This window comes from Ahaetulla prasina, chromosome 3, assembly GCF_028640845.1.
Source record: "Ahaetulla prasina isolate Xishuangbanna chromosome 3, ASM2864084v1, whole genome shotgun sequence".
Taxonomy (NCBI): domain Eukaryota; kingdom Metazoa; phylum Chordata; class Lepidosauria; order Squamata; family Colubridae; genus Ahaetulla; species Ahaetulla prasina.
The window spans coordinates 224,954,449-224,969,055 of NC_080541.1; the positions used below are offsets into that span (position 1 = coordinate 224,954,449).

The 14,607-nt window shown below is 44.3% G+C and overlaps 1 protein-coding gene across 1 annotated transcript in view; it reads left to right on the plus strand.

Annotated features, from left to right (window-relative positions):
• The window catches only part of ZNF512B (zinc finger protein 512B), an 88,829-nt gene that overhangs the window by 40,487 nt on the left and 33,735 nt on the right, over positions 1-14,607 (plus strand). Inside the window, exons 8-10 of the mRNA XM_058176717.1 lie at positions 1,696-1,851; positions 7,493-7,617; positions 11,633-11,725. Of these exons, the coding sequence (XP_058032700.1) occupies positions 1,696-1,851; positions 7,493-7,617; positions 11,633-11,725 (374 nt within the window). The remainder of the gene's footprint in view (positions 1-1,695; positions 1,852-7,492; positions 7,618-11,632; positions 11,726-14,607) is intronic.

The window sequence follows — 14,607 nt, forward strand, 5'->3', positions numbered from 1 at the left end:
ACACCCATGTATGCCCTGCCAGGACCTTCCTAGGAGATATCATACCTGGTTCTTCTAATCCAGACGTCTTGCAGACGTTTCATTACCAAACTAGGTAATATCATCAGCATTGATGATGTTACCAAGTTTGATCTGCAAGAAAACCACCAAGCTAAGAGAGCACAAAGGCCCCCACAGTCATTCTCCTCCTCCTCCTCCTCTTCTTTTTCCTCTTCCTGTCTGCAAACCTCACTCCCTTCTAGCACTGATGATGTGACCCAGTTGAGTAATAAAACGTCTACAAGAAAACCACCAAACGAAGAGAGCACCAAGGTCTCCACAGTCATCGTCGTCCTCCTCCTCTTCCTCCTCCTCTCCACATCCCACAGTTCCTTTTGGCAACTGTTCCCTAGTTGGGTTATAAAACGTCTGCAAAAAACAGCCAAGCTCAGAGAGCACCAAGGACCGAACAGTCCTCCTCCTCCTCCTCCTCCTCCTCCTCCTCCTCCTCCTCCTCCTCCTCCTCCTCCTCCTCCTCCTCCTCCTCCTCCTCCTCCTCCTCCTCCTCCTCCATATCCCACACTCCCTTCTACTGAAGTTCGCAGATGACACAACAGTGATTGGTCTCATTCGAGACAATGATGAATCCGCATATAGACGAGAGGTCGAACGACTAGCCTTGTGGTGCAACCAAAACAATCTGGAATGAACACACTTTAGGAGAAACCCTTCCATACTTCCACCTCTCACAATACTAGACAACACAGTATCAACAGTAGAAACCTTCAAATTTCTAGGTTCTATCATATCGCAAGATCTTAAATGGACAGCTAACATCAAAAACATCATTAAAAAAGGACAGCAAAGAATGTTCTTTCTGCGCCAACTCAGTAAGCTCAAACTGCCCAAGGAGCTGCTGATTCAGTTCTACAGAGGAATTACTGAGTGTCATTTGCACCTCTATAACTGTCTGGTTCGATTCTGCAACCCAACAAGAAAAACACAGACTTCAGAAGATAATTAGAACTGCAGAAAAAATAATTGCTACCAACCTGCCTTCCATTGAGGACCTGTATACTGCACGAATCAAGAAGAGGGCCGTGAAAATATTTACAGACTCCTCGCATCCTGGACATAAACTGTTTCAACTCCTACCCTCAAAACGACGCTATAGAGCACTGCACACCAGAACAACTAGACACAAGAACAGTTTTTTCCGAAGACCATCACTCTGCTAAACAAATAATTCCCTCAACACTGTCAAACTATTTACTGAATCTGCACTACTATTAATCTTCTCATAGTTCCCATCGCCAATCTCTTTCCACTTATGACTGTATGACTATAACTTGTTGCTGGCAATCCTTATGATTTATATTGATATATTGACCATCAATTGTGTTGTAAATGTTGTACCTTGATGAACGTATTTTTCTTTTATGTACACTGAGAGCATCTGCACCAAGACAAATTCCTTGTGTGTCCAATCACACTTGGCCAATAAAAATTCTATTCTATTCTATTCTATTCTATTCTATTCTATTCTATCTTACTGATGATGTTACCTTGTTTGGTAATGAAACGTCTGCAAGAAAACAAGCTCGGAGAGCATCTAAGACCCCTTGTTTTCAACCCCGAGCTAATATTCTCCCTTATCGAACCCAGAGACTGCCCAACGCTTCTCCATTCCAAAATCCATTTCTGCTTTTTTAACAGGGCTGGCGAAAGCAGAAGACAAGGCTAAGGCCCACCGGGCAAAGAAGTTGGAAGCTTCCCTCCTCAGCGGTAACGCCGAAGATCATAAGAAAAAGCTTTCAGGATCCAACGCGAGAAAAGAGGCCGCCACCTTAGCCACAGCTCCTTCAGCCCCAGGTAAGATTGAGCCAGGTGCTCCCTTTGCAGCAATTCCCTTGTCTCTCTAAGTCAAATGTTTTTTTTTTCAAACTTGACTCCCTTTAAGATGGGTGGAATTCTGGGAGTTGAAGTCCACTCATCTTACAGGGGCCAAGTTTGGGGAAAAAAATGTTTTTAGGTTTTGCAAACTGTTTAATTGTTTTTCTCCCAGTGGCTTTTATGGCCTGTGAGCACATCAACCTTCGTTCCTAGCCAGGTTAATCCCCAGATCATAGAATTGTACTGTCAAACAGGCAATGATTGATTGCATCCAGTCAGCCTGAGGGTTTTCTATTGGCCTTTCTATGGGGGATACCCATCCTCCATCCCTAAAACTTTATAAAGGCATCTAATTTTAACAGCGGTATGCAGTTATAGGTAGTCCTCGACTTACAACCATTCGTTTAAATGTCTTAATTTAATTTAAATGTTTAAATGTTTAAATGTCTTAATTTAATTTAAATGTTTAAATGTTGTAAATGTCGTACCTTGATGAACGTATCTTTTCTTTTATGTACACTGAGAGCATCTGCACCAAGACAAATTCCTTGTGTGTCCAATCACACTTGGCCAATAAATTATATTCTTCTTCTTCTTCTATTCTTCTTCTTCTTCTTTAGTGACCATTTGAAGTTACGATGGCACTGAAAAAAGTGACTTACGACCATTTTTCACACGGCCATGGCAGCACCTCCACAATTAGGCGTTCAAAATTCAGATGCTTGTCGATATATATGTATATTTGTTTTCTGAGGTTTTCGCGGGTGTTTGTATGTAGGTCTTTGGTTATTCGGGTTTTTTCCCGCGTAAAATTGGAAGTGTCTTGGCGACGTTTCGACGAAGTCCCATTCGTCATTTTCAGGCTGGGTGTTTACAGCTTCGTGCTTCTAGGAGAAATTTTGTGCTTCTAGAAGCACGAAGCTCTAAACACCCAGCCTGAAGATGACGAATGGGACTTTGTCGAAACATCGCCAAGACACTTCCAATTTTACGCGGGAAAAAACCCGAATAACCAAAGACCTACGTATATGTATATGTATATATGTATAGGTATATGTATATAAACAAAAAACAGACATTCTCCGAGCTCTGAAATTAAAATAATTAAAATTTTATTCTACTAATCCAGAGGTCTGCAAACTTGGCTCTTTTAAGACTTGTGGACTTCAACTCTCAGAGTTCCTCAGCCAGCAAAGCTGGCTCAGGAACTCTGGGAGTTGAAGTCCACAAGTCTTAAAAGAGCCAAGTTTGCAGACCCCTGGACTAAGCTTTCGTCAGCCATCTGCTGACATCGTCGGAGTATTAAGCTACCATTGCAGAGCTCTCTGCCTTTGGTAGAGAATAAAATAGAGTAGAATAAAATTTTAATTATTTTAGTTCCGGAGCTCGCAGAATGTCTGTTTTTTGTTTTACAAATATACTTGGAACTCATATTTTTAGAATAAATATATATGTATGTATATACCGTATTTTTCGGAGTATAAGACGCACCTTTCCCCCCCCAAAAAAGAGGGTGAAAATCTGGGTGCATCTTATACTCCGAATGTAGCCCCGCCCAGCTTCTCAAACGGAGGTTTCAGAGGTTGAAAAAAGCATCAGAAACGGAGCTTCAGAAAAAAAGCCCTCAAACAGAGCTTCAGAAAAAAAGCCTCCAAACAGAGCTTCAGAAAAGAAGCCTCCAAACAGAGCTTCAGAAAAGAAGCCTCCAAACAGAGCTTCAGAGGCTTTTTTTCCTGAAGCTGTTTCAGAGGCATAAAAAAAAAAGTTTTTTTCTGAAATGGAGTTTCAGAAGTTTCAGAGGCAGGAAAGAAAGTAAAAAAAAAAAAAAGCAAGGCACAGAGCTCACAACCAAGGAACCTGTTGCTAAAATTCACCTCTGGGAACAGCTGATTGGGGGTATTCTGGGAGGCCGATCCCACCTGCCAATCAGCTTTTATCTTATTTTCCTCCCCAAAAACGAAGGTGTGTCTTATACTCTGAAAAATACAGTAAATCCTTCCCTTCCTCACCATTCAGTCAGAGCTGAAGAAGCTTCCTGGATGAGAAGCAAAACGTCTTCAAAAGAAAAAACCAGAAAGTTGAGGTTGCCTCTTGCCTTTGGGATTCACATGACATCTAGTTAACAAAAACAAAATCAGAGATCTTGGCATTTTCGGGTCTTTTCCCGTGTAAGGTTGAGAGTATCTTGGCGACGTTTCGACGAGGTCTCACTCATCATCTTCAGGCTGGTGTCTTCGGCTTCGTGCTTCTCGAGCAAAGAGTATTTATTTATAGATAAATAAATAGATAATAAATAAATTTATAGATTTATTTATTTATTTATTTTATTTTATTAAATTTTTATACCGCCCTTCTCCCGAAGGACTCAGGGCAGTGTACAGCCAAGAATAAAAACAGTAAGTATACAGAGTTAAAATAACAATTTAAAATACCTATTCAATAGTGGCCGAATTAAAACCGTCAGATTGACCTAACCTAAAATACCCCCTATAAAATTACAAAGGATTAAAAATTTAAAATTTAAAATTTAAAAGTTTAAAAAAATCAGTCCAGTCCCGCTTGAATAAATAAGTGAGTTTTTAATTCCCGGCGAAAGGTCCGAAGGTCAGATATTTGGCGCAAACTGGGGGGAAGGTCGTTCCAGAGAGTAGGTGCTCCAACAGAGAAGGCCCTTCCCCTGGGGGCCGCCAGCCGGCATTGCTTGGCGGACGGCACCCTGAGGAGACCCTCTCTGTGAGAGCGTATGGGTCGATGGGAGGCATAAGGTAACAGCAGGCAGTCCCGTAAGTACCTGGGCCCTAAGCCATGGAGCGCTTTAAAGGTGGTAACCAAAACCTTGAAGCGCACCCGAAAGACCACAGGTAGCCAGTGCAGACTGCGAGGCGGTGTTACCGGGAGCAACGAGGGCTCCTCGATCACCCAGCAGCTGCATTCTGGATTAACTGGAGTCTCGAGTGCACTTCAGGGTAGCCCCATGTGAAACATTGCAATAATCCAGACGGGAAGTGACGAGAGCATGAGTGACCGTGCATAAGGCATCCCGGTCCAGAAAGGGACGCAACTGGCGGACCAGGCGGACCTGGTAAAAGGCTCTCCTGGAGACGGCCGCCAAATGATCTTCAAACGACAGCCGTCCATCCAGGAGAACGCCCAAGTTGCGTACCCTCTCTGTTGGGGCCTCTTGTGGCTCAGACTGTTAAGACAGTCTGTTATTAACACAGCTGCTTGCAATTACTGCAGGTTCTTGTCCCACCAGGCCCAAGGTTGACTCAGCCTTCCATCCTTTATAAGGTAGGTAAAATGAGGACCCAGATTGTTGGGGGCAATAAGTTGACTTTGTATATAAATATACAAATAGGATGAAGACTATTGCTAACATAGTGTAAGCAACCCTGAGTCTTCGGAGAAGGGCGGGATATAAATGCAAATAAAAATAATAATAATAGAGAGACGGCAGCTCCAACCACTCTTTGCTCGAGAAGCACAAAGCCAAAGACACCAGCAATTTCAGACCAGAAACAAAGTTAGATATATTCTCTTCCTTGGATAAAAGAATCAATTTGACCATCCCTGCTTCTCTTTTCTGTGGAGAATAATATATGCTTCTGTTAACTCATTAATCTTTATCATACTTTATATTAAGAAAATCCTCTGCATTGTTTCAATTTTTTTTTAACCCTAAAGGTTAAAAAACACTTTTTTTTTTAGTTTTGATGTTTTACTAACTTTAAAAAGTACTCAAGTATTATATATAAAAGGAGAAATAAGAATTGCTATCTGCTTTTCAATAGGCACCAAACGGATAAAAGTAATTAAATCTGCCACCCGTATGAATATATTTTAGTATGAATTTTGCCTGCCACTGAAAATTTGTTTTTCTTTCCTTGCTTTGGAAACCCATAAAGTTTCCTGCATTTTGATATTTTGGCAAATAATCCGCAGGCCTTTCAAAGCCAAAATACGTTTCTCTGGAATCAGCCCAAAATATATTTCTCCAGAAAATCTTTTGCTGGACTGGAGACAGCTGGATATTCCAAACAAACACATCAGCAGCTTCTTCTAGCCAATTCATTTCCCTAGGTTTAGAATCTGAAGTTGATGGTGTGAACAAGCCTACATTGATCCGTGGATTGGGAGTTAAACCAACCTCATATTTATTGTTGCTACTTATTGTAATTTCTGTAATTGCTGGCTGGCCATTGATTATTGTATTTTTCAAGAACGTTGTGATTTAAGGCAGAATTGTGTCAGGGGTTTTCTTTCCTTTGCAGGGGTTGTGTTACAGGAATGATTGTTTTGAGTTTCAGCTGTTTTAGTGACTTCTAATCCAGCCAGCCAGTTTGATTATTGGCTACATTAACCTAGAAATAAGGAGAAATTTTCTGACAATTGGAACAATTAACCTCGTTAGATGACTTTGCCTCCAGAAGTCATCACTGGAGGCTTTCAGGAAGAAACAGGACACAGCCACTTGTCAGAAATGGCCTCCTTGAGCAGGGGATTGGACTAGATGACCTACAAGGTCCCTTCCAACTCTGATATGCTAAGTTAAATAAGAACTTGAGGTACTCCTCGACTTTTAACCGTCCATTTAGTGACAGTTCAAAGTTGCAATTGCACGGAGAAAAATGACTTATAGCTGGTTTTCACACATGACCATTGTAGGATTCCCACAGTCACCAGGAGAGTATGAGTTCTAGTCCTGCCTTAGGCGTGAAAGCTGGCTGGGTGACTTTGGGTCAAACACCAGGAGACTGTGAGTTCTAGTCCTGCCTTAGGCATGAAAGCTGGCTGGGTGACTTTGGGTCAAACACCAGGAGACTGTGAGTTCTAGTCCTGCCTTAGGCATGAAAGCTGGCTGGGTGACTTTGGGTCAAACACCAGGAGACTGTGAGTTCTAGTCCTACCTTAGGCATAAAAGCTGGCTGGATGATTTTGAGTCAAACACCAGGAGACTGTGAGTTCTAGTCCTGCCTTAGGCATGAAAGCTGGCTGGGTGACTTTGGGTCAAACACCAGGAGACTGTGAGTTCTAGTCCTGCCTTAGGCATGAAAGCTGGCTGGGTGACTTTGGGTCAAACACCAGGAGACTGTGAGTTCTAGTCCTGCCTTAAGCGTTAAAGCCATCTGGGTGACTTTGGATCAAACACTGGGTGACTGTGAGTTCTAGTCCTGCCTTAGGCGTTAAAGCCATCTGGATGACTTTGGGTCAAACACTAGGTGACTGTGAGTTCTAGTCCTGCCTTAGGCGTTAAAGCCATCTGGGTGACTTTGGGTCAAACACCAGGAGACTGGGAGTTCTAGTCTACCCTTAGGCATGAAAGCCAATTGAGTGACTTTGAGCCAGTCACTCTTCCTTTCAGTCCAGCCCACCTCACAGGGTTATTGTGGGCGAAATAGGAGGAGAAAAGGTACATTAGGTGCCTTGAGTTATTTATTAAAACAACCAAGGCAGGGAAATAAAATACATAAAACCAAAGGAGAATGAAAGCAACCCTTATACTGCATATTATTCCTGAGAAGCCGAAACGGAGTTCTGGGATCCAACCAAAATAGAGCCCCCCTCACTGTTAAGCCTGACCAGCAATCATAGTTCGTTTGTTTTTTTGTCTCTTCTCCAGCAACCCCTGAGGAGCAGTGGCAGCGGATAATCAACGAGAAAGGAGAAGTCTCTTGCCCGACTTGTGGCATGATCTCCCGGAAGACGGTCTTGGGTCTCAAGAAGCACATGGAAGTCTGCCAAAAAGTAAGAAGCCACACACTCCCCGTTCAAATGGCGAGAAACGAAACCCCCCCTATCTTCAGCTGCGGATGCTTTGGATGGGCTAACTCTGGCCCAAGACCAATTTTTGTCCTGTTCCTTCGTGATCAACCAGGATTTGCTCTTGGGCCCTGGATTCTGAATTCCAGGCGCCTAGAACCAGTGGGGGAAATCCAAATTTTTTTTACTACTGGTTCTGTGGGCGTGGTGTCGCTTGGTGGGCGTGGTGTGGCTTGGTGGGCGTGGCAGAGGAAGGATACTGCAAAATCCCCATTCCCTCCCCACTCCTGGGGGAAGGATACTGCAAAATCCCCATTCCCTCCCCACTCCTGGGGGAAGGATACTGCAAAATTCCCATTCCCTCCCCACTCCTGGGGGAAGGATACTGCAAAATCTCCATTCCCTCCCCACTCCTGGGGGAAGGATACTGCAAAATCCCCACTCCTGGGGGAAGGATACTGCAAAATCCCCATTCCCTCCCCACTCCTGGGGAAAGGATACTGCAAAATCCCCATTCCCTCCACACTCCTGGGGAAAGGATACTGCAAAATCTCCATTCCCACCCCACTCCTGGGGAAAGGATACTGCAAAATCCCCATTCCCTCCCCACTCCTGGGGGAAGCATACTGCAAAATCCCCATTCCCTCCCCACTCCTGGAGGAAGGATACTGCAAAATCCCCATTCCTCCTCCTCACTCCTGGGGGAAGGATATTGCAAAATCTCCATTCCCTCCCCACTCCTGGGGGAAGGATTCTGCAAAATCCCCATTCTCTCCCCACTCTGGAGCCAGCCAGAGGTGGTATTTGTCAGTTCTTCGAACTGCTCAAAATTTCCGCTACCGGTTCTTCAGAACCTGTCAGAACCTGCTGGATTTCACGCCTGCCTGGAACCCTGGCATCACAATTGCTGGATTGTGGCAGTTTAATATACAGGTAGTCCTTGACTTACAATAGAATGGAGTGGAGAGTGGAATGCAGTGGAGTGGACTAGAGCAGAGCAGAGCAGAGCAGAGTAGAGTAGAGTAGCAGAGTTGGAAGGGACCTTGGAGGTCTTCTAGTCCAACCCTCTGCTTAGGCAGGAAACCCTACACCACTTCAGACAATTGGTTATCCAACATCATCTTAAAAACTTCCAGTGTTGGAGCATTCACAACTTCTGGAGGCAAGTTGTTCCACCGATTAAAACAGTTCAGTTAGTGCGTGTTCAAAGTTACAACAGCCCTGAAAAAAAGTAACATGATCATTTTTCACACTTACAACCGTTGCAGCGTCCCTGTTGGTCCCGTGATTAAAATTTGGACGCTTGGCATCTGGCTCGTTTTTGTGACGGTCCCAGGGTCACACGATCCCCTTTTGCGACCTTCCGACAAGCAAAGTCGGTAGGGAAGCCAGATTCACTTAACAACCGTGTGACTAAATTCACATAACAGCCGTGGCAAGTTGTGAAAGGAGGCAAAATTCACTTAGCAACTGTCTCGCTTAGCAACAAAATTTTGGACACAATTGTGGTCATAAGTCTATGTATAGGTAGGCTTCAACTTATGACTGCAATTGGGACCGGAAAATCCATTGTTCGATCCCACGACCATCGGGACGCTAAAATCGCCTTAAGGGCTGGTTGTAAGTCACTTTTTTCAGTATCGTCACAAATGGCCGTATGTCGAGGACCACCTGTATCAGTTGTGTTGCTACTAAGATGTTGATATAAAGATGATTCAGGCCATTCCATGGAAATTAAATCCAAGCTATCTTAAATTTCCCCTTTATTTTCTTGCCCTGTTGAGACCCGATTTACAACGGTCACAACATACGGTTGTAATGGGAAGGTTCAGTGGTGAGATTCAGCCGGTTCAAGTGAACCGGTTGTTAAATTCCTGGCTGAACCCTCTCTTCCCCGCCCCTTCCTGGAGTCCCCATGCACCCCATTATGGCTCCCAGATAAGTGCAGGGAGGCCTACTAGGGCCAAAACCAGGCAGCGCCCCCCCACCCTGGCCTGTTTTTGCTCCCAGGAGGCTGCAGGGAGGCCTACTAGGCCCAAAATGGGATGCGGGGGTGGTAGTGCGCCCCCCCCCCCCGTGGTCCATTTTTGCTCCCAGGGGGAGTGCAGGAGGCCGAGTGCTGCCTGTCACTCCCCTGGCCACGCCCACCATGGCCACGCCCACCCAGCCGGTCATTAGAGCAGAGAACCGGTTGTTAAATTAATTGAATCCCATCACTGGGCAGGTTCCATGAAGGTCATATGCCGAGGAATGCCTATACGCATTTGCAGCATTTGGTTCTGGTTTGTTTTATCAATTGCATTTATCCTCTGTGGGTGTATTTATTTTATTTTGCGGGGATCGTAAAACTACTACCATTTTGAGCAACTCTAAAAACTCAGAAGAGGTTAAGCAAAAAATCGACGCACAACCTACCGTATTTTTCGGTGTATAAGATGCACCTTTTACCGTCCAAAAGAGGGTGAAAATCTGGGTGCGTCTTATATACCTGTTCCGTCCCCTCCCGGCCTCAGCCACACGAGCTGACTAAACGAGCCAGTAATTGAGTTCACGGCTGCTATCAGTCCTGGCAGGGAATCTGCAGCTGCCTGCCAAAGTCTCCCTTTTACCTTGGGGTTGCCAGGCAACCAGGAAGTCAGCAGTCCAGGTCGAATGTTCAGCTCACTTCTCCGAGTCAAAGAGTTCAACTCAATTTTTGCTCGTCACAGAGCAGAAGAGCAGCCAGGACTGCTTTTATACTCTGTGGGGTATGGCTCCGTGACTCAGCACTTCCTAGGCCTGCCCCACCCCTGCTTCTGTTGTTCCCGCCTTTCCTGCCTACAAAAGCTAGGGTCCAGCCAGGCCTGATTGCCATCAGCTGAGTCTGGAGGCGTGGTCGGGGGGGGGAAGAGTCAGGGGACGGAGGCCTCGTTATCTCCTCCACCTGGCCTGCCTCTGGCTCCTGGAGCTGAGCCAGGGAAGCCGGTGCTCTCGAGGTAAGTCCTGATGGCCCTTCCCCCTCACTTTCCGAGTCACTTTCTGGCAGGGGGCCCGGCTCAGGGGGCACAGACACAGCAACACCGAATGTAGCCCCACCCACCTGCCACCCCCCACCCTTCGGAGGTTGTCGGCCTCTGTGTGTTGCACAGTCGGGCGTCCTCATGAAAACGGTCTTGCATCTGCCACGGTGCTTCAAAGGGCCACATTACAGCTGATCAGCGCTGTAGGTGGCTAGGAGACTGGTGCCTCTATTTTTAAAGAAGGTAGACTGGTGCGCTCCCAAAAAAAGACAAATAGACCCGTATTGCTCTGCTAGGCAGGTGTTGTGTCTGCGCCCCCCGAGCCGGGCCCCCTGCCAGAAAGTGACTCGGAAAGTGAGAGGGAAGGGCCATCAGGACTTACCTCGGGAGCACCGGTTTCCCTGGCTCAGCTCCAGGAGCCAGAGGCAGGCCAGGTGGAGGAGATAACGAGTCCTCCTTCCCCTGACTCTTCCCCCCAGGCCACGCCTCCAGACCCAGCTGATGGCAATCAGGCCTGGCTGAACCATAGGTTTCGTAGGCAGGAGAGGCGGGAACAACAGAAGCAGGGGTGGGGCAGGCCTAGGAAGTGCTGAGTCATGGAGCCACACCCCACAGGATATAAAAGCAGCAAGGGCTGCTATGCCTCTTCGTAGCAGGCAAATCAACTGCTTGACTAGAGCTGAAGTACTGTTTGACTCATCGGCATCGAGGGAGATAACAGAGTCACTTGGCAGATGCTCGCTAGTTTGCTGCCAGAGCTGATAGTGCCGGCTAATTAAGCCATCGCTCGGACGGAGGCGAGGGGGGACAGAACAGCAGAATTTTTTTTTCTTGTTTTCCTCTCCTAAAATTAAGGTGCGTCTTATACTCCGGTGCATCTTATGCACCGAAAAATACGGTAATCACACAATTAGTGCTAAGTGTAGATTGACGGAAGGCAAATCGTATTCACTCTCGATTTCTTTGTCTGAAATAGTATGCTTTTTTCTCCTTCGTTTCAGCTGCAGGATGCCTTGAAATGCCAGCACTGTAAAAAACAGTTCAAATCCAAAGCCGGGCTGAATTATCACACGATGGCAGAGCACGTGAACAAGGTACGGGGCCTCCCGCGTGTAGATCTGTGTACAATGTAGATTGTGCTTGTAGTGGGCAGGACGAGAAGTAATGGGTGGAAATTCAACAGAGGGAGACCCAACCTGGAAATAAGGAGGAATTTCCTGACAGAACGATTAATCGATGGAACAAGTTGGCTGGGGGATTCTGGGAGTTGAAGTCCACACATCTTTTTTTTTTATATAAAAACTTTTTTATTTTTTAAAAACACACATACATAAAACAATCTTCAATCCAAATACGTTGCGTCGGTGGGTTGATCGTCAGTCTTTGTGCAGATCACCATGTTCATTACAACTAATTTATCAATCTTTTTTTTATATAAAAACTTTTTTATTTTTTAAAAACACACATACATAAAACAATCTTCAATCCAAATACGTTGCGTCGGTGGGTTGATCGTCAGTCTTTGTGCAGATCACCATGTTCATTACAACTAATTTATCAATCTTTTTTTTTAACAATATAATATGTCTTTCAACATTTTAATCAATTAATCTCAATTAAGAATAACATTTCATTCTCTCTATTCTAATCGGCTTTCTTAATTTAATGTTAAGCATCTCCAATCTCATTCCCTAAACTCCATCATATAATTTAACGTTTTCATTATACAATCTTACTTAAATCTCTTTAATTTATCTCTCTAACCACTGATAAAAGAGATCCCATATTTTGTAGAATTGTTTCTCTTCCTGTTCTCTAATTTCTAATGTCAATTTACTCATTTCTGCACATTCCAGCATTTTCATAATAATTTCATCTTGCAATGGAAGTCTGTCATTTTTCCAATTTTTGGCAAATACAATCCTAGCTGCTGTTAAAACATTTACAATCAAATATCTCACTTCTCTATTATATGTTTCAGATAATATAATTCCCAATAAAAAAATTTCTGGTTTAAAATCAATATGTTTCTTAATCATCTTTTCCAACCATGTGTGGATTTTAGACCAGCATCTTTTGGCTTCTACACATGTCCACCACATGTGGTAATATGAACCGGGTGTCTGGTGACATTTCCAACATTTTTCAGATTTATTCTTAAACATTCTAGCAATTCTTGTCGGGGGTAAGTGCCTCCACATATCTTAAAGTTGCAGAGTTGAGAAAAAATGCTCCAATCCAACATTTCCCAACTGGGACAACCTGTGAGTAACTGGACTTCACATCTCAGAACTCTCATGAATAGCCAAGCTTCCTGGGGAATTCTGGGATTTGAAGTCCACATGCCTTAGAAATTGCCAGCATTAGCAGTTCTAACAGGTTTCGTCTTCAACTCTAGAGCAGGTTGCTGCAAAACTGGTACACGCAGTCCTTGACGTATGACCACAACTGAGCCCCAAATTTATGTTGCTAAGTGAGGCATTTGTTAAGTGAGTTTTGCCCCCATTTTACAACCTCTCTTGCAGCAGTTGTTAAATGAATCAATGAAGTTGTTAACTTAGGAACAGCGTTGGCTTCCGCATTGTTTTTGCTTGTCAGACGCTCGCAAAAGCAGATCATGTGACCCTGGGACACCGTATCCGTCATAAATAGGAACCAGTTGCTAAGCAGCCAAATTCTGATCACATGACCATGGGGATGCTGTAAATGTGAAAACTGGTCATAAGTTACTTTCTTCAGTGCCGTTTTAATTTTGAACATTCACTACTAAATGAACTGTAATCATTCAGAATAGAGCTGGAAGGGATCTTGGAGATCTTCTAATCCGACCCCCTGCTCAAGCAGAAGACCCTGTACCATTTCAGATAAGTGGCTCTCCAGTCTCTTCTTCAAAGCCTCCAGTGATGAAGCACCACAACTTCTGGTGGCAAGCTGTTCCACTGGTTAATTGTCCACACTGTTAGGAAGTTTCTGCTCAATTCCAGGTTGCTTCTCACCTTGATGAGTTTCCACCCATTGTTTCTTGTCCTGCCTTCAGGTGCTTTGGAAAATAAGGTGATGCCCCTTTTCTTTGTTGGCAGCCCCTCAAATACCAGAAAACTGTTATAAGGTCCCCCTAGTCCTTCTTTTCTCTAGAGTCTAGACCAGGGGTAGTCAACCTTTTTATACCTACCACCCACTTTTGTATCTCTGTTAGTAGTAAAATTTTCTAGCCGCCCACCGGTTCCACAGTAATGCGCCGTTTATCATTGCCTGCTCATGCCTCTCGCGCATCGTGGATTGGGTTGGGGGAGGGCACCAGCTACCAGCTCTGCTTGTCTGTTACAGGTGGGTGGTGTGGGGGGAGATGCGCGAGCTATTCTGGGACGAGGCTCTTTTGTTTGAGGTCACACTATAGTGCCATTTACTTTCACTTACGTAACGTGAACTAAACTTATGCGCGGGCGATACAAATAGTATATTTTCAGAACTTTAAATTGTCACAGGGAATTTTATGAAAACCTAATGAAAATGTTTTTAAATAATGCTATGAATTTTTTTTTTAAAGTCATTTAAATTCAGAAAAAAGGAAAGTGGTGAAAGATTACTGATAGGACAGTATTGGAAGAAAAAAGAAGTACCTACAATAGGAGAATGGATATTGAAAGTTGCCAATTTGGCAATTGGCAATTTTTGAAAGACAATACGCAAGAAAGATATTTAAATGAATGGAAAAAATGGATTGACTATATTCAAAACAGATATCAAACTAAGAGTTATCAGACTGCCTTTGAACGATTAGGATGTATTATTTTTGATTGTTTTGGGGGAGGTTAGGAATTGATGAGAATTGTAGGAGTATAATTGAGTTAGGAGGGAAAAATTTATAGCATATGTTTGTTTTATTTTTAACTACACCTTGTGTTTGTTCTGGGAAGTTGGGGGAAGGGGGTTTGTGAAGGAAGGGGAGGGGAAGGGGAAACAGGGGGAAGTTTTG